The sequence below is a fragment of the Colossoma macropomum genome, unplaced genomic scaffold, assembly GCF_904425465.1.
Source record: "Colossoma macropomum unplaced genomic scaffold, Colossoma_macropomum, whole genome shotgun sequence".
Classification (NCBI taxonomy): Eukaryota; Metazoa; Chordata; class Actinopteri; order Characiformes; family Serrasalmidae; genus Colossoma; species Colossoma macropomum.
The window spans coordinates 14,974,930-14,995,492 of NW_023494797.1; the positions used below are offsets into that span (position 1 = coordinate 14,974,930).

Here is a 20,563-nt window from a genome sequence, read left to right on the forward strand (position 1 = left end):
ACTCACAGCCATTAACCCTCCACCCCATCCGTCCCCTCCCCCAGGCTCAAACCACTCTTCTACATTCCTCAGCCAACAGAGTCTACAGATGAGGGCTATCAGCATTCAAACCCACTACCTGACCCCACTGCTCCCATCCTCCACCCGCACCAACACACACACACACACACACACACTCACACACACACACACACTCACGTTTATATACAATGTAAGAACTTGAGGTTCCATATAAATGAATTATACAGTACATGCAAGCACATATGTAATAATAATAATAAAAAAATCCCCTTATGTATTACACATTTCGTGTAATTATCACAAGGCAGTATAGCCTACATGTATTACATATGCAGTCGCATGCGTAAGTTCAAAGACGTTTAGTCAGAGGTTTCGTTTATTTTCTAAGAGAAAATAAGTCAACACATCTACAGGGAACAGACTTAAATATGGTATTTTTGCTGCAAATATTAGAGCACAATTTCTATTTATTTGCTGAGTTTAACATATTGGAAAAATAAAAAATACATATATATGTATGCTTCTATTATAACGCATATAAATGTGCCAGTAATTGTGAATTAAAATCTGTATTAGAATCTGCAGAACTGTCTCATAAGTACCTGTAATAATAATTCGGGACGTAACGAAGCACACGGCCCACATTTTGAGCCGACTCTCGATACCGGGCTCACAATTTGATATTCTCTTGATATTCTGAACAAAATTTGAGTGAATAAAAACGCCTGTATTCATGTTGTTGCACAGCTTACTAATGAACATGCTGGAGTGGCTTCTTGATTGGTGCCAGGTGTCTGCAAACTTTGGTACTCAAACAATGCAACTGCACTGCCATAGTGCTATAATTAATGGAAATTCTATTCTCTGTAATGCATGCAGTCACATTTTAGCATTGCATCATAGTCACGATGAATTTACACCCCTAATACTAATAATAATACAAGATGTCCTATATATATGTAGAGATTTTTCTAGGCCCAACAACTAAACCTAAACCTAGCTCTAACCTCAGTAACCAAAGGAATTGGTTTTGCTCTTTCAGAAAACAAGAATGTAAAAGTATTTACAAAGTTGGTACCATTTTGTTTTCCCAGTTTCTCTGTGGTTTTCCTACAAAATCAGGACGTTTGTGCCCTGAAAATCTATGAAAACAAGCTGAACCACTCAGTCTCTTTCTCTCTCCCTCCCCCATAGGAAAAAAAACTGGAATCACACGGGACTGCACCAGCACAGTAACGCTGCTGCCCACCATGTGATCAAGAATAATAGGTTTCCTGACCTTTACGAAAACAGGAGAGATACATAGCCGATGCTGCTGATGCAGAGACACAGAGAGAGAGAGAGAATATGTCAGAGAGGGGGAGAGGGACCACAGTAAACAAGCCAGAGGCTCCACTGCTGTTGCTGGGTGTTAGGACTGGCTCTGATGCAGAATCTGGGTGGGTTCTGTTGAAGCACAGGCATTTCTGGCAAACATTTTTACTTCTCTCTTGTTGGTCTTATACTAAAGGCATGCTAACACTGCTGACGTGAACTGGGATGCAGAAAGCAGACTTTAAAACATGGCTCAGACCACCAAGTGTGTATGCTAGGGCCCAACCCATATACTGATACATTCCCTGGCTGATAAAATCGGCCTAAGTTAAAGGGGGTATTTCAAAATTTCTCCCTAATTCAATTGTTGAGATGCAAACAAAATCATTTGCAGAGTTTGATGTGAAACAGTTAACTGTAGAGAAATTTACTGATTGTTTTTTTTCATTACAGTGGTGGTGACAGGAGCCAGGCTACAACACAAATATACCCATTTCATTCACTATCAAAGGCACCAGTGAACCTACATGTGTCTTCAGTTTTTATATGTAATCTTAATAACAGTAAAATAGTTGAAAATCTAAAAAGATAAGGGAACTGTTGCATCGGCAACACCATGCACGTATCTCTCCACCATAAACAGATTAAAAAATGTTTTAGGCTAAATCATATTAAAATGATTAATTAAAACATTTCATACATTCATATAACTTTGTTAGGGAATTTTTAGAGGCATTAAACACTTAAGACGTCCAGTTCCTATCGCCACCACTGCGAGCAGTTCTGTCTTACTAGACTGGAGCATTTCACATTAAAATCACTCTGAATGATTGTTTACATCTCAACCATTTTAATTAAGCAAAACGTTGGAAAATTTGGTGCAATTCACCTTTAAATTATCACAGATTTATCAACATCGGCAAAAATCCTGCATCTAGCACAAATATTGCTTTAAAGCTGCTTTGTTGTTTTATATATTATAATATCACAATCATCGTCATCATCATTAGCCGCTTAGTCCAGACAGGGTCGCGGTTATTATAATATTATTGGTTATCAAATTTTAGCACCAAAATTTATATTGTGGTCGGGCTGTGATGGGTGCCTCAAAGCTTAAAACAACTACAAAGACAGAATTATGTATTCTGTGGCCTCTGCTCCTCTGGCTACCGCAGTCACAACAGCAGGGTTGAAACTATGTTTCCAAGTTTCTCCTAGAAAAATGCATTTACTCTAAAAGAGCTCTACTACACTTAATGTCAACCAGTGAAGTATGGTACTGCCTGCCAAAATGTCAGAGCCATCCAACACACTTCAGGTGGATCTGTGTACTTCAGGGCGCAGCATCCAGATCGCCCTGCAGCCAATAACTGTGAATATCATCTCTGAGAAAGAAATAAAAGAGCGGATATTCCCACCCGAAGCACCTAAGTAACACCACCAAGTCAGAGACGGTGTGGACTGGACACTTGCGCAGCACTGTAGGCCTTTGCTGATTAAACTTATTGTAGTTTAGACAACAATTTTTGCAGCTTTAATAAAGAGAAAGCTTCTGAATACTAAATAGTGAAACAAATACCAACATTACGAATGAATACTTGAGTATCTGAATTAGCCCTAGCCCCAACCAATCATGTTTTATTGTGTGCAGCGACCATCCTGGTCAATCACAGAAGTTGCCTGGTTGTTTGGATGAATCAAGGCTCGAACAAACAAGTAATTTTAGTTAAAATTGTGCAGGCTGATCATGCCACATCAACGGTTCGCCAATACATTTTTCAGTCTATCCCAAGGCCTATCACAATTACACTAAGTGGCAATATAATCGCAATATAGTCTTTTGTCCACACTGTGCAGCCCTACTCTGAAATCTGGTCCAACATTGTCCACAGTCACGAGGGAAAATGAAAGGGGTCCAGTTGTGTTGGTGCGAGGCAGAGGCGACGAAGGAGCAATGTTCATCCAGGGTTTGACAAAGTGACTTTGCTGGCAGGAGCGAACAGGCGGCCCACGCTATTTCTGGCAGCAGCGAGTGGGATAATGGAATCAAGCTGTTGGAAATGACTCTCAGCTCTGCACACACAGGGACCTCAATAACAATTATGAGCCGAGGAATGGGACACAGTCACCAAAAGGGAGGAAGGGATGGGGGAACGTTAATGACAAGACACCATCACATGAACATAAAACTTTTCCAGATTACAACTTTATCCTAGAATACTATGACAACAGCGTCTCACCATTTTATAATGGTCAGTGTATCAAAAACATACATTTTGGGTTAATATGACAAAATAAAATATCACTATACTTGACATTTTTCACAATACGCGTCAAGAAATTTAGGTTTTGTGAGGTTGAGTTCACCGTTTGTTGTTTAGAGGCTCTTTATAATCTATAGTTGTTAGCGGTTCTCTATAACCAGGTCTGTCACAATTATTATATAATTGCCTGATTACAATTATTTGTTTTCCACAGTTGTCAGCTGTTTGTTTTCCACAGTTGTTAGTTGTTTATGTTGCAACAAACAGAATAAGTAATTGGTACATTTTCATCCGTCAGGTTGAAGTAATTGAAAGAAAGCAGAAAACGTATTTACAGGGAAACATCTCAGGTCTCACGAAAACAAGAAAACCTTTGACGGGTAATACAGGAACTTTAGAGGGCAGCAGTGAGGAATGTTTGTTTATGGGAGCTTGAGCTGTTTGTCATCGGTTTGCAGCTACTAAGATTCAACAACTAGGGGGTACGACAGCTAGTTGTAGGCATGTCCTTTATTAACTGCATGCACCAAACAATAAGGATATTTCAACTGTTAATCATAATTTATACGGCAATCAATCATCTATGACTGTCAGGCAAACTATAACTGGTCCTAAATCTGTCTTCATGACACATGCAGGATTGAAGAAGTCCTGACGATACCCATGATACCCATGATTGATAGTTTATCAAACGTACTTCATCACAATAGTGTTATTGTATTGCCCACCCCGATTTTGGGTTATCAAAGTTTTGGGAATTTCAATCTAAATACTATGCATGGAAATAATATGCAACAACCCAAAATTTAGCATCTGGTTTCAAATGCTATAAACCTCAATATAAGGGTGAATCCACCTAGATTTAATATCGTGAGCGTTCCTTGTCTTTTAAACCAGAGGCCATTTACCCATATCTCCAGCAGGCTGTCTGTGCCCAGAGTTCGAATGACCTCAGGGCACTGTGAAATTGGCCTGAGGGATCTGCAAAGGCCTCCTTTGATTTTTCACACCAAAAGCAAGACAGGAAGAGGGATGCAGGAAGAGAGGGTAGGTAGGAGGGAGGAGAGAGGAGCCAACGCATTAGCTCTGACATGGGGCTCGTCCTTGAAGTGCTCAGCAACAGCTGGGAGAGCTACAGAATGTCTGCAGAAGAACGGAGGCTGCCAGCTTTATGTCCACCCCAGATGTGCAAACCCACAAAGGCCCTGAGAGTGTCCACTCTAAAGCCTACTGAGGGATCTAAACACTCTCAGCCCCACCAGATTTTTCACGCCATGTTGGCTAATCGGTCGCAGCTAGAGGTGGGCAGAGGACCTTAAATCTATAAATGTATTCTCACTCCAGTAAGAGGTAACGACTTGAGCAGAAGTAAAAGAAGCACAAAACTAGCTTAAGCAGAACAAAAGTAGCAGCTCAAAAACTACTTAAGTACTAAGCAACGTCTCCGGAACTACTTTATACTTTCACCATCTATCAGCACAGGAACTGAAGCTTTGTTGTTCTTTTCTTTTGGGGATCCTTTTGGTCTAAAATAAAATGCTAAAGCTCCAAAGTGAAACGTGTGAGCAAGAGTAAAGCAGTCCAGCATTTCTAAGTGTAAAAAAAACTTCAAAAAGGTTTAACCCTTTAAAATCCCAGGCTTAATATATACCAAGACTTATTATTCAGTAACCACAGGGACTTCAACGCTAACTGGTTGAGCTATTCTTAGGTCATAGAAATGTGTAACAAAACTTTGGGCCTGCTGGTGGAACCTGGTCATTTAAGGGGTTAAAGAATATAAATTACTGAACATCATGTAAAGGCTCTATTCTAATTTAAGGATTGTTCTTTGACCCTTTACAATATGTGAAGGTTCTTTAAATTTTAAAAAAGGTTCTTCACACTAGGGATGGGCATTTCAGTCAAATTTGATATTCGGGTTTATTCCAAAAAAATATTCTAATCCCAGCCCCTAGGCTCCCCCTGCACAGGCTGCAGCAGCCTTTCTCTTTCCATGGTTACTTTTTTGAATCTTAGCTTCGAAAATCTAAACATAAGATGCACTCTTTTTTATGGAGTACAGAGTTCAGAATCCTCACGGTTCTTATATACAAGAATGAATAATGTTAGAGAGACGTTCTTTTGCATGTCAAAAATCATAATTTACTAGGGCAGTGCGATCTGACGATTTGTTATCATGATAAATTAGCCCAAAATGTGTCACAGCATGCTTTTCTGAGCATATCATGGATATCGTCTTTACTGACCAACTGCATTACAAGGAGTGTATGATCAGTCCTGGTTAATTTGGTGTAGTATGAGAATTACTGAATTTAAATGATTGCACTTGTAGTTTTTGATGGTATTTTTTTTATATGTGGCACCAACTTGTTCTTTTTCATCTATTCCATCGTATCAGACACCAGGGGGAAAAAACACTGTGTACCGCGAAAAACACTGCAAGGTGTTTTTGGTACCTGAGTAGATATAAAATAGTATAAAACATAGACTCCAGGTAGATGGAATGTAAACTCACACAAACTGTTTTCCATACAGTACAACACTGAACACGATGAACCACTTGTGAAGAGCTGTCATGCTAAAGTGCAGCTGACCATGTAAACAGGGAGATCAATTAACAATGGGATAAGAATGCAGCATACAATTCATATGCTCAGCACCGAATAAACGAACCCATTTTGTTTTTTCCCGGCCAAGGGTGGTATAATTTATTCCTCATCAAAAATTGGCAAGCTAGTGCTGCAGGGACTGTTAGCTTAGAGCTAAAATAAACAGTCCTGCAAGAGCACTGTGTGTGTGTGTGTGTGTGTGTGTGTGTGTGTGAGAGAGAGAGAGAGAAAACGTTAGATTACTGCTCAACTGGAACACAAGACTGCACTAAAAGAAAGAACATTTTCAAAAATCATTCAGAGGGTGTCAGTCCAGACAGTTTTAGGGCTCACCTGTAGGCATCTCCCACGATCTCCACCTCGCTGTCTGTTGAAGTGACATTGATTTCCTCACTGGCTGGAACCGGAGGTGCAGGAGTAGCTTCGATCACCACAACATCTTCATCCAGCGGACCTGACAAACCAAAAACAATTTTAAAAAATGTTTAAGGTTGCACAATATATAACTTGATGTAATTTGACTGATACGCGTACATTATCTCTGTTCTGATTGGCTGCCCTGTATTGTGCCTTACCCCAAATCAGTTCAGGCTTAAACGTTCCTTATAGCTTCTGCATAAAAGGGTGGGGCTAAACTGCGTATTGGTTTTCATAACACCAGTAAAACAACATTAAAAGTGCGCTGCAGTTTCTATTTATGGACTGTATGGATTAGGAAGTTGACAGGAAAAAGGAAAATGTGGTTTTCCTTCTGTATCGGGATATATTTGAGTGAATCGTTGTATCAGGGAGGGTGTCTGAGCTGGCTGAGTGTTTTCTCTTGATAGGTGGGGGCTGTGGAAGGGGAGGTGAAGTGTGGTGATATTGGTTGATATGATTTTTCCCGCCCACTGGTGCACAGGGACTTAATCAACCAGAGACAGAATAATAATAATATTAATAATAAATAATAAATATTGCCTTTGCAATACTGATATCACAAAACAATGTCTACTGTGTACAGTGAGCATCCTGACCAACCTCAGAAACCCATCAAAAAGTATGTTTTTGACATGCAAAACACTGAACTGTTGAAGGAAAGATAGTTCTACTCCGCTGGACGTCTGAAAGTCAGACAGTGTCATGCTAAGAAAAAATTCTGGCACCAGCAACCCTGCTGCGTCTGATCCACATGCGCCACTACTGCATCAGTCCTAAGAATGATCCACCACCCAAATAATATCTGTGGGGGTCCTGACCACTGAGGAACAGGGTGAAAGGGACAGATGGACTACAGTCTGTAATTGTAGAACTGCAAAGTGCACCTATATAGTAAGTGGAGCTGATAAAATGGACAATGAGTGTACAAAGAGGTGACCATAAAGTGACTGGTCTTACACGCAATACACAGGGGATCAAGTAATAATATGCCAATGTGTTTTATTATCACCTCCTCTCCATCTGTCATTTCCCAAGATACCCCTAAAAAGAAGTACACTGCAGTGAAGTTACATCAACCCATCCTTGTGCAGATTTAGAGGTAGTCCTTTGCGTAAAGCGGAAAATGTCACGCAATTAGACAAATCCTTTGCTGTCAGCCACTAAGCTGGTACGTGGATGTGGAGAAGCTCCGTGAGAAGTTGAAAGTTGAGGAGTGAAGTTCTGTAAATCACTTTGATATAACCTATAAAGAAGAGCTGAACTGGCAATTAAACTCAGCCTAGGTCAAACAAACATTCTTGCACGTCCACAAACTGTATACAGTAAGTTCCCAATTCCTCATGACTTGCTAATGATAATGCTCAGTAACATGACCCAATAGGAAGGAGATTGCAACACAGAATGCAATGCCAGGCAAAGCAAATGTTAGTCAACATCTGCTTTATAAGACAACACTGTATCTGACCTAATGAGGTCAGAGACATTACAAAGGAAGTGATGGGACACTGGTCAGATAACGAATGGGAAAGCTCGGAACGGCTAACGTCTGTTTACATAGAAAGTCGCGCCCTTCAATAAAAAGAGCCAATCGACTTACTGGTCATGCCACAAGTGGCAAAAGCCCCCCCCTCTTCTTGAGCGCTGTTGTGGAGTTTGTTGTGCATTATTGAGTCAAACAAACTATTTGAGATTTCTGTAAGCTTTTATTTTTAAAGTGATTTCAAACAGTAGTTTTTGAAACAGTAATTTGAGCTCGGTTTTAAGGTTTTGGGTCTTTCCCCATTCAAAAAGATAAGAGTCTGGTCTTGTATGGCTGGAAATAAATGCACTCTTAGAAAAAAAGGTATGAAACTGTCACCAGGGCAGTGCCCTCTTGTCACTGGGGTGGTACCCTCAAGGGTACATCTCAGTACCTTTAGTCAGGGAACATAACTGAACCATAATCCACTGAATTAATATTTTCTAAGCTGTATTGACTCCACACACCCCGTCTCGTCTCCAGGCTTTTATTTTATTGTTCTGTTTTAAAACATTAGGTTATGAAAAGGCACAAATATGTACTTTTCACAAGGGAAAAGCTTATTTACGGTTCACAATTGGACCTTAAAACCACTGTTGTACCTTTGAGGGTGCGTTTACATTGATTGTCCTTTGATGAATGTACCTTTATTTCTAACTGTGTGCCTGACAGTGTTGCAAAGATGACTACCGAGAGAACAGATTTTCCTATAAGGACCTTGATAAGCTCAATCTAAAAATACCTATCTAAAAATGTGGGTTTGTCATTGTTAAATGACAATTTTCCAACCTCTGTTTTCTCCAGAATTAAAACAGGCTGTTTTTGTTATTGTGGCTTAAAGATGGATATATGTAAATGAGCTCTGTTCTGCCCTGTAGGCTTCCTTATTCAACATTCAACAGAAACACGCCTTACAATATTAGCGTAAACAGGCAGAGCTAAACAGCTGTAGACTCCATAAACAGTTATATGTAAATTTTTCTGTGACCAAACAAAAGCAATGAATTTAAAACCTGGCAAGTTTTTGCTCCTTAGTTTCTAAATATTCTTTGTATGGACTGGGAAGTGACTTAGTTAAAAAAGCAAGGACAACACAGCTTGCCATGATCTGGGCTCCTTTAAATATAAATGTGGGTCAGTGCTTGCTTAGGAGAAAGAAACAGTACTACATTTGCATGACAGGGTTTTTATTTTAAGATCACAGAGTGGTACAAACAACATCCAACACAATACTCTGGAGCCTCTCAACCACCAAGGGACACGCACACACACCATGGGGAATTACATGTTCATCTCCTACTCTCCTCTCATCTCTCTCATACACTGACTCCCTACTATCCCTTTTCCCTGCGATTCTATAACAGAGCAGCAGGTTTCTGTCTTCCCCTAAACCAAAAAACAAGTGACGAGTCCTCCATCTCTGACCAAGCGGACGCAGTTGTTTGACTGAGGCTGGTTTCAGTGCAGCTGTAGAGCCAGTCTGTGTTTTGAGCTAGTGAGTGCAAATGTAGGTCACGCAAAGCTGCGCTCTGCTGTTTGCAGACGCTCACTTTTGTAGTATAACCCGTCCAGCTGGCTTCTGATTGGTTCCCAGTCCCACTTCTCTCCTCCTTGCATGCACTGGGGTTAGGCCTAGCCTCCAAATCATGAAGGTTCAACAAACACATATTGCCTCATGCAGCACAGGGACAAAATCCTTGTTTACCACTGACATGTAGTGCACACACACAAATATGTTAATTTAAAATGACTATAAAAGTATTAAAGCGCTAAGCCACAAGAGGCCATCTGTTACACTGAATTTGCCATGATTTTTCAAATATTTTGCACAGTTTAATCATTCAGAAGAAAATACAGTCATTCAGTGATTTGATGCTTCACTGTGGAAAAACAAAGACTCACATTTCATCCACCAGGGTACCTACATGTGTCGTCTCAGTTTCTATGTTGGTAAAATAGTAGTAAATTTGAGAAAAAAGGGGGGGATTATTTTGCTTTACCACACCCTGCATATACCTCTTGGTCATTTTAGGCCAAAAGCTTCTTGAAACTATCGTAAAACAATGCATCAGGCATCAGGCTACACCCTGACATTTCACATAAAGGCTTTATGTGAGGTAGCTTTGAGAGGCATTTAAACGTTTTGGATGACTGCTTCCTATTGCCACTGTTAACTTGGCGTGAAGCATTTCCCATCAAACCACTCTGAAAGACTTACACCTTAACAGTTTAACTATGGAGACACTGGGGTTTCTCTTTAAGAAGAGTTCATAACATCAAGCATAAAAGAGCAAAATGCACTAAGAAAAAAAATCTAAATCTCTGAACTAGTTCCCTGTATGACCTCAACAGCACCTTTCTTTGCACCACACAGGCTCTGTGTTGCAGTATTTGTGCTGCTGCATACTGAGGTAGAGGCTTGTGGCTCTAGTGAGTACCAGCATCCTCCTGGGAGTGTTGTTAAGGTAGTGTAATCTACAGAGCCCTGCTGCTTAGCACCTTCCACTCTCCTCCTTACAACAGGCAAACAACCAAACACCAGGCTTTTATGGAGCCCACTCTGGTGCTATAACTTCATAATGCTTTAATCCTTTATACTCATTTAAGGCATCATCTCTAGATTTGTTTTCCACAACTGCAAACGAATATGAACCACACCTTTTGAATGACCTTACAAGTGTGAAATGACTACATCCTTTCTAAAACTGCCCAAAATATCTTAATGTACTGTCTAGTTTTGTTAGGGCTGCACAATATACTGTTTGCCAATCAAGATGGCAATATTTGGCAATACTGGGTGTGGCAGAGGGTTGTGATATTCAAAAAAGCCCTCTAACCAATCACAAATTTGTTTACTGCATGGCTGTGAGTATTCTGACCAATCACTGATGCTCCTTGAAAAGCACTATATAGGTATTCTGTGGTTTTAATGTGTTATAAGGCATATCGAAACCGTAGTATACAGCAACAGAATTACAATATGCTATAATTCCCCCTAATGGGTTGACATTTCGAATTTGTAATATAATATATATAAATTAAAAAAAACATATATTCAAATAATCCCTCCACTCACTCGATAAAAAAAAAAAAGACCGCATGCTATCACACACCAGTTGCCTCCAAAGACAGCAACACCGCTTAGCGTCTTACTATAGCTGAACTATATTAAACCCAGACCATAAATCTATAGTAGGAGGCTTGAAATGTACACAGACAATATTCTTGGAGACAAACATCAAATGCTACATGTCTGTTTTCACCTCAGCTAACATTATTAGCCTAGGCACATTATATTCAATGAATAATTAGCTAATTTGCCTTAGCTAAAGCTAATTTGCATAGTGAAAATCATAATTTACTATTTGATTTTTAAACTAATTGAACAAATTCATCACTTATTACATTATCATGCAACGGGGTGGGCAATAAGACAAAACATAGCAGCACGATACTTTAAGACAAATGATCTACATGACAATATTTAGGTTTTCTGCGTTTTTATGATGTTGAAACACAAAAAAAGGCATCTGTAACAGGCGTGGGCATTATAGTGATATCGTTATTGTGATAGATTCTATTATTGTGATACACAATATACTTTTCTGAGTATCATAGATATTGCTAGTACACTGACAAACTGAGTTTCATTTAAAAAGGGAGCATATTGTCATTTTTACTTGGTTTTACTGCAGTGCAGGATGTGAAATGTTGAATAAAAAAAACACTGTGCCCAAAGTTTTTGAATGTGGCACTGTTAGTACATTGTGTCTGTGTATCATATATGTATCGTGATATATTTCTCCTGTATTGCTCACCCCTAAATCACTAGTGCCATATTTAAAAATAGTACTTAAAGATATAAATACAAATAAATATGAATGCAATGGTTTGTGTTCAACATTTCACATACTTCACTGCAATAAATCCAGGCCTGATTGTGCTCTCTCTGTAATGAAACGAAGTTTATCAGTATCCTTCAGGATTCCTTCAGAATATTATTGTGAAGTATGGCTGGGCAAAATGATATATATTATCATTATCATATAATTGATGTCACAATACATATATTGTGGATACTGTCAGTACTAAAATACTGACCCATTTCATGTTTTCCTGAAAAGAGAGCATAAATAGTCCCATTTAATTGGACTAAGTGCAGCACAGAATGTGAAATGTTGAATTAATCTATTCATTGGCATTTTCATATGGCATTTTTGTCTTTCCCAATTTATCAAAAGACAGAAAAAACATGACATCGTGTATAGTTAAAAGTGTCATGATTACATTTTGTCCACCTCTATTGTAAGGTTGTCTTATAATTTATCGCGATAACGATAAATATCGTTATATTGCCCACCCTTATCATGCAGTTCTAAATCCATGCACACACACAGCAGTGCTTCAAGGCTCTCTCATGCCTGTATATGTCAACGGTTAAACTGTCCTGTCTCCAGGATGAGGGTGTGGGCTAAAAGGCATCCTCCAGAAGCCCTAAAGGGGGGCACAGCCTGAGGGAAAACCCCCAGCTCCCTGTGGGGCTCCAGAGCACTGCAGTTCTCTCCACCCACCTACTTCCCAAGACATACACAAACACACTCAACTCTAACACACACAGGCTTAACTTCCCCCTCAATCCTCCAGCTCTATTTGAAGAGCTCTAACTTGAAAAGAAAGAAGCCACAACACAAAGAAATAAGACCTTAGAAGGTTCTGTATTATAGAAAACTCAACTTTCCTTGCTTTTTGGCAAAGAAACAGACAGAAACAGTAAAAGACACGCAAACAATGTTAGAGTTTCAGAACATACTACTCCCACCCGAGTCCATTTATGGAAACTAAGCTGCAAAAAGAGCCTGTTTCAAACTCAACATGGTTGTGACATCACAACATTACATATCACCACCTACCTGGACAGCTGAAATGTGCCTAATTTGTGCCTAATAGATACTCTGTGCCTAATTTGCTTGTGAAGGAGGCAGCCAGTCAGAACAGAGATCATATACATACATCAGTCTTAAAGGCACAGTACCAAAAACAGCCTGTTAAATTCTAAGGGATAAAGAGAGGATGGAAAACATTCTGGTGAATTACAGATGCTTTTTGGTTCATAAAGCCTCAGCGTGCTACCACTGCAGTGCTCACTGCAGCCCTACTGACCACGGAGCTACACAAACTTAGAGGAGAAGCTCGTTCTGTTCACAGTCTGCTTAAATATTTAGCATTTCTGCCACAAAGGCTGTGTAAATGCGTTGAGCCCTGTCTCAGTGAAAGGCTGTTTACGGTAACTCAGAGCTGCACGTTACGAGATGGTTTAAGCCAGTGGTTCTGAAACCTGCTCCTGGCGTACTTGCTTTTTTGCATATTTTAGCATTTCCCTGCTCTAACCCACATCTTAACGAGTAGATTATTTTGGACCCGGTGTGTTAGAGCAGGGAGTGTATGTAGGGCAGGGGGTACACCAGGAAAAGACGTGTATTTCGCATACTGACTTCTGCTCAAACTAAGAACTGACCAATCCATGCTCTGCCTACAAATGTCATCTCTCCACATTTGCTGCTGCGAGGTTGTACTCACGTCAGCCTCAGATGCTCCGCCCACACATATACAGAGGGTCTCTAATGTCTATAGAGTGTAACCCTGCGTTCACACCAGCAGTGACTTTTCGCCTCTTGTCGCCCAAAACGCTGGTCGCTCAACACCTGTGGGCGTTTCTGAACTCGAGTGGACTGTGGTTGCCATGGTTTCACTGACGCCAAACACAAATCAAATCATCCTCGTGTCTGTAGAGTCAGTTTGTGAGGAAAACTGTATTTGGTCTTTGTGATTACTGTCTAAACCAAAAAAGGAGCGAACCGTTTCACTGTGGCGGAGATCAAGCGCGCACTATGCTGCTCAATGCTCAATTCCTATTGGTAAACGCCACATCGCTTCGCTCCTTATTGGCATAAAATTAAGCTTTGCTCAACTAGGTCACGTCGCCGACTCCACCCACCTCGCACAGCCTCCTGTCGCAGGAAATCGCCATCTCTCAATGAAAATGAATGACCTCCAGCCGTTTTGTCGTGTTGTGCCGCTGCCAGTGTGAATGCAGGGTAAGAGTCCGCAATCATATCCTAGAAGGACCGGTGTGCCTGCAGGTTTTCATTCCAACCAAGCGGAAGCACACAATTGGTCTCAGTCATCAGTCCTGGTTAGTTAGATGAGAGGTGCTCCTGTTTTTAAGTGAGATATCCTCGGGTGTTCGCCAATACACATATTTGTTTGGCCTGCCATTGCACATTATACTAAAACAACAGGCTGTGGTGGTTTTGCATGTCAGTCAAATGGCTTTTTCCTCTCAGTGCAGGCAGTTCTTCGCCACATTAAGGGATGAAATGAGTCTCTGGCAAAAGGCAAAAGTTTTGTTTGAGAGACTAAGGTTGGACAAGCCTCACAAAAAAAAAAAAATGCGAACAAATCAATTCAACCAATTGAGAAACTGTACCAAACTTAATTTAAGCAAAAAATACCCCAACTTGACTGGTATTTGTCTTGCATGCGTGTAAAAAAAGTCAAACTGTTAGGACAGAACAAATGCAGGATGTTTCCTGGTCATGTAATCAAGCTGGCATTAGCAAAGCATAGCATTTTAAAATGGAAACCTAGCATTATGTAGACACAAAGATCAGTACAATTTCTAATCAAGTTGACCAGGATTGGTGCTCTCATTTGGACACATTCAACTGTTACAATGGGAATGTACCTTAGGGGTGGGCAACATGGGAAAAAATATAACATCACTTCAAGACATGACACAGAATTTGCCGGGGTTTGATAAGTTGGCAAAAGACAAAAAAATAAAAATAAAAAATAAATAAAAAAATCCACCAGTAGTGCCACAAGTATGGAAAAGAAAAAAAATATTAATGCAATGATTTCAGCATTTTACATGATGTACTGCACTAAATCCAGTTAAACAGGCCTAATTGTGCTCTCTTTGTAACAGAACATGCAGCTGGCCTCATTCACCAACATCTCCCTAAGCTTCTTCTTAAATGTGTTCTTGAGAAAGACCCTAAGAAAAAGTCCACGTCAGATTCATGACGTGTTCTTAAACCACAGAGTTGTTTACTCCTTTGTGCTCTGAGTGTCTGTAGATTCTGCTCTAACCTAAGAACAAGTCCCAAATAAGAAAACACTGGTGAAAGTCAGAATCTTCGTGAACACCGCGTAAGTCGGTTTTAATAAGAAATTTCTTCTTAAGAAGGTTTGGTGAATAAGACCCAATGTTCTTTAAGTACTGATGATATCTACAGCATACTCAGAAAACCACAGTGACGTAATTTAACACGACAACGGTGAATATCGCCATACTGCCAACCTCTAATGTACCTTACCTCTTGTCATATTAGACAAACCTTATTTTGAGCTTATCTGACTAGAAATCCTGCTTTATGAAATACTTGATTTTTTTCCACTAAATCTCTACATCTCAATCTTTGAGATGTAAACAAAGTCATTCAGAACAGGTTAATGTGAAATACTCAGTGCTAGAAAACCTTCCTGACTTATTTCTTTACAGGGGTCACAATGTATACAATGCAAACATATCCATTTTATTTACTATACAAAACCACCAGCAAACCTACGTGTCTTCATGTTTTTATATGTAATGTTTATCATGATAAAATAGAGGCAATTCTGAAAATATAAGGTTTTCTAGAGACTATTATGCCTTACAATGCCCTGCATGTACCTCTTTCCTAAGAATCAATTATAGAAGATACGTTTTGATCTAAAAGCCAACCTCAAAACACTCAAAATACATAAAAGCAGCATTTACATAACCATTCCACATAATAACATTCTGTGAGGGAGCTTTTAGAGGCATTACACATTATAGACCCCTGGTTCCTATCACCACCACTGTGAACTCTGACTCTAAGTTACTCTAGAATGAAGCACTTCATATCAAACCACTCTGAATGACGCCGATCAATTAAGTTACGCAGAAATTTTGAAAAATTCCTTGGAATTCCCCTTTAAGACTTGCAAAGCAGCTCGGAGTCTTCCAGAAAAGGAAACAGAGAGGAAGAAAAGAAGACTAGTGAAATCTATTAGGTCATCTAAGCCTAAAACAGACCGGCTTCACAACTTCAGAGAGGTGCCAGATTTTCACACGTCTCTGCAGGTCTAAAGGGTGTGATGAACGCGAGTGTTCGCGTGAGAGCGAATGCGATGAGGCTCAGACCGCAGCGAGAGAAGAACGTGTTAGGTTGGGTAAGCTTTCTCAGTACTGTAGTCAAAGAGCAGCAGGCAGAATGGTGGGAGAGATGTTGCTGTTGCTCAACAGGAAACACACACATACACATACACACACATGCGCACACACACATTCTGCCACGCGTGAGGAATGCGGAGACTTTGCTGATACCGTTTTTCCATTCCACTTTTCTGTGGCCTTCGCTTCAGAGCTTCAAAGCAGAGTCACACATTAGAATTACATTATCATGCACATATTAGTCAGGACTGAATTAAGCTCTGGCTTCTGATGTTTGTAGAGGCCAAACATTAAAGAGCACCAAACACTAAATATAAAACGACCTTTAGAAGAAAAACAGCCCGCACAGAAACTGAAAAAAAAAGAAAAAAAGTTGGCATTCAGTACTAGAACTGCGAAGAGTCAGCAACTTCTCCCGCACTGATTGCATGTACTGGGCACGAGAACACGAGTGTGTAAGGGTTTGTGTCATGTGAACGGGAAGAAAAACAAAGTAACAGAGAGAGAGAGAGAGAGAGAGAGAGAGAGAGAGAGAGAGAGAGAGAGAGAGAGAGAAACAGAAAGGCAGAAAGAAAACGAGAGAGAAGATAGAAAGACAAAGTCAGACAGAACGAGAAAAGAGAAATCAGAGTGTGACAGAGAGAGAAAAAAACAGATAAGACCAACAGAAAAAGAGATTGAGAAAGAGAGAGAGAGAGCGAGACAGAGGAAGAGAGGGACAGAAAATGAATGAGAAAGAAGAGTGAGAGAGAAAAGAAACAAAAAAGAACAAAAAAGAAAGTGAAATGTTGAGAATATAGCATGACATACATACGAGAGAAAGAGAGAAAGAAGAAGAGGCGAAAAGCGAAACAGAGAGAAAGAAAAAAAAAGTGCTAGAAAACGAAAGACAGATAGACAGACAGACCGGGGTGTCGAACTCAACCAGACCCATAATAAAAAACTCATTAAATCGGTGGGCCAGAGAAAAAAAAAGTTATTTAATTTTAATTAATGTTGTGCTGTAACCTGAACTGGCTACTGTTTATTCAAAATATGCAAAACTACAACAGTAAAATACAGACCTTAAAATATTACATGGACACTTATTCAAAATGTAAATATCCCCAGGAGTTCGGCTTTTAAACCTACCTGTTTGCTTAAACTAGACACCCAGTCTAGCATCCTTTCTTTACTGCAAGTTCATTAAGACTTGGGCTCAGTTTCTGAGCTGCTGAGCTCAGTATTGAGCTTAAGTATTTATACTGGTTGAACTGACGCCAAAATGCATTTGGTGGCATGACTGGAGTGGAACTGGGTAGAACTGTGTAGAACTGAGGTGTAACCGCTGTCCCATAGACTGTTGTCGGGGTCGGAGCATAGATATACATATCTAGATGCCGCGCTGTCTGTTGTTCTCTATCTGAGGCGATACGTCTGCGCGTCCGCCATGTTGGAGTCTCAGGATTAAATCAGCCACAACTTCCTTATTACTCAACCGATTTTCACCAATTTGGTTTTGTTCTAATCCTCAGATGTAGGCTCAATCCCATTTCTTATTTTTACCCCCTACCCCTTGTTTTCAAGTGTCACACTAACCCCTCGGAACTGAGTTACAAGGGGTGGGGGTTGAAATCTTGCGCTACGAAACGGGACACTCAAATTAAAAAATAAAAAATTTAATTAAAAAAACATTACTTCATTAACAGCTACTAGCGCTGCTCTGTAGGCGACCCTGCCAGTCTGCAGTGACAGCAGAGGAGGGTAAAGTTCAGCTCCTCACTGCTGGGCTTTAGTTACATTTAGGGCATCATATGATCTTCAGAGAGGGGAGGACAATTATTTATTATCACCCACCCCAAATTCTTCAGTGATATGAAGCTGAAGTCAGTTAGTCACCAGCTTCTTGTTCGATTTTCCTGTTCCACCTTAAACGGAGCAGCAGTTACATTCTGGCGCTACAGGCATCAACAGTGCCGGACTATTTAAGGTAGAACGGGAAAGTTAGCTAGCTAGCTACCGAGGCATCAGCGGGCTATTAGCAATTTTTTTATGTTTGCTATGAAAAAACGACCATAATACACTGAAACAACATTAAACTAGGATAAAACAATGGTTATCGTAATTTTTTTAACAGAGAAAATTCTCACATTTGTGGGTTTCTTTGGTCACTTGTTCATCCATCTTGCTGGTTTTTCTTTTTTTCTCATATCACTCTGTTTGGAGTCTCTGAAAAACCTCAGTTTGGAGGGTCATGTAGCCCTAACACTTCGCCCTACCCCTCTATCTCAACAACAACTGGGACACCCTACCCCTAGACGTGAACGCGTAAAACAGAGGGCTAAGGGCTAAGTGGTAGGGGCGAGGGGTGAAATGGGATTGGGCCGTGGATTAGTCTAGGTTGCATGGACCGCTCTCGGTAGCTTTTATTTCTTTAATAACTGATGGTGCTGATTAGCTGTCCGGACGAGCAGCAAAGTATTCAGTCTGCCCCTGACGTTAAAAACCAAGTTTAGCGCGAACTCCGGTAAAAACACCATCTCACATATATCAGCAAATCCATCAGTGTGTGAATCACTTCTAATCTTAATACACATGAAAATAAAATAAACCCCCCAAAACACAGCAAGAAGGATGAAGCTAAAGCTGGTTTCCTATTCGCCAGCTTTGTGTACGAAGGTGCTGACGTTAATCTATTAGGAATACACGCATTAAGAAATGCTAACTTACCGAGCTACAAAGTATTAACCATCATTGTAAATAAATAACTACTACATGAAGTTAAGATCCCCTGAATAGACTATTAAATGAAATAAGCTTAATATAAAACCAGAGGGAAAACAATCACATCAACAGGTTCTCTGTGCTTCACCAACCACACGACCATATCGACACACAAACAATACGCATCACACAGACATGAGCGAGGATCACTGCGCTTTCTGAGTGCAATATTCTTGAAATCGTATAATATTGGACAGTATCTTACTTAAACTGCTGCTTTGTAATGGTACTGAATGCAGTCCAGCAGCGATGTTGACCACCCCAAATTGGCGGCAACGTTGACTTGCCTGGTTGGACCCAGCGCGGCATCTAGGTATGTATATCTATGGGTAGGGAAGTCAGCGCACACATTACGTTGCATGCTGGGGACTGTAGTGCAGGGCACTGTGAAACAGGCTAGTATTAACAGAAAATTAAAATACCTTTGCGGGCCGAACAGGATTTTTGACACATGGGAAAGACAGACAGACAGACAGATAGAGAGAGACTGCCTGATTTTAACTGTGTCTGAAACATGAACTGCTTGGTTTATTAAAGAGGGCTGCTGGGGGTCACTGAGGGGGGGCGGCAAACATTCATCTACACAAACTGTGTCCTCACACACACAACACACAGTGAGGCAAAGACAACAGAACGGAAAATTCTGGCCTTTTCTCCTGCAGTCCTGAAACACTGCGGAGAGAAAGAATAAAACTGAACCAAAAGCAATGCTTAAACAGAATGCAGAAATACTTTCCCCACTGGCATCTGGGCCTTAAACTCGGTTTGTCAGCCATTACAAAGCCTCGAGAGCTCCTCTGTAAATTAACTAATGGCGTTCAACAACCTCCTTGACATCCAGTCACAGAAAAGAGCTCGCTCCAATTTTAAAGGAGCTGCAGGCAAGCTTTTTACATTCAAACACCATTTAATAATAATCATCATTACGAGATTTTCTCATCAGCTTCCTGAGAGCCAAGAATGTTTCACTCATCTGCGCTCATTTCACAATACATAACTCAACTTGTTTTTACATCATCTAATTGAGCGTCCTGGTCAGGCTGGCTCCTGATGAATTAAGTCTTTTTTTTTATTATTATTATTGAGACTTTGTGACCAAACAAGAAACAGCTTTCTTGGTGGCGAACTTCCAATTTTTTTCTTAAAGAATAGCTTTAAAATGAGTTATTTTTAAAGGGTCCACATCACAAAAAACTGAATTTTCCTCACTTTTTATAAAAAAAAAAAGTTTGATGTGATATGAAAACATTGCTGACATTTCAAAATGTACCTTTCATTTTCCAGTTCACATACAGAATCTATAGTAGTTTAAAATTCACTGTTTTTGTGATTGTCATTTCACCCCTCGCCCGTACCCCTTAGCCCTCCATTTTGTGAATTCACACCT

The 20,563-nt window shown here is 40.2% G+C and overlaps 1 protein-coding gene across 4 annotated transcripts in view; it reads right to left on the minus strand.

Moving 5' to 3' along the window:
• rnf111 (ring finger protein 111) overlaps window positions 1-20,563 on the minus strand; it is a 69,968-nt gene that overhangs the window by 36,691 nt on the left and 12,714 nt on the right. For all 4 annotated transcript variants that reach the window (XM_036584398.1, XM_036584399.1, XM_036584400.1 and 1 more), the window contains exon 3: window positions 6,545-6,665. In XM_036584398.1, the coding sequence (XP_036440291.1) occupies window positions 6,545-6,665 (121 nt within the window). The remainder of the gene's footprint in view (window positions 1-6,544; window positions 6,666-20,563) is intronic.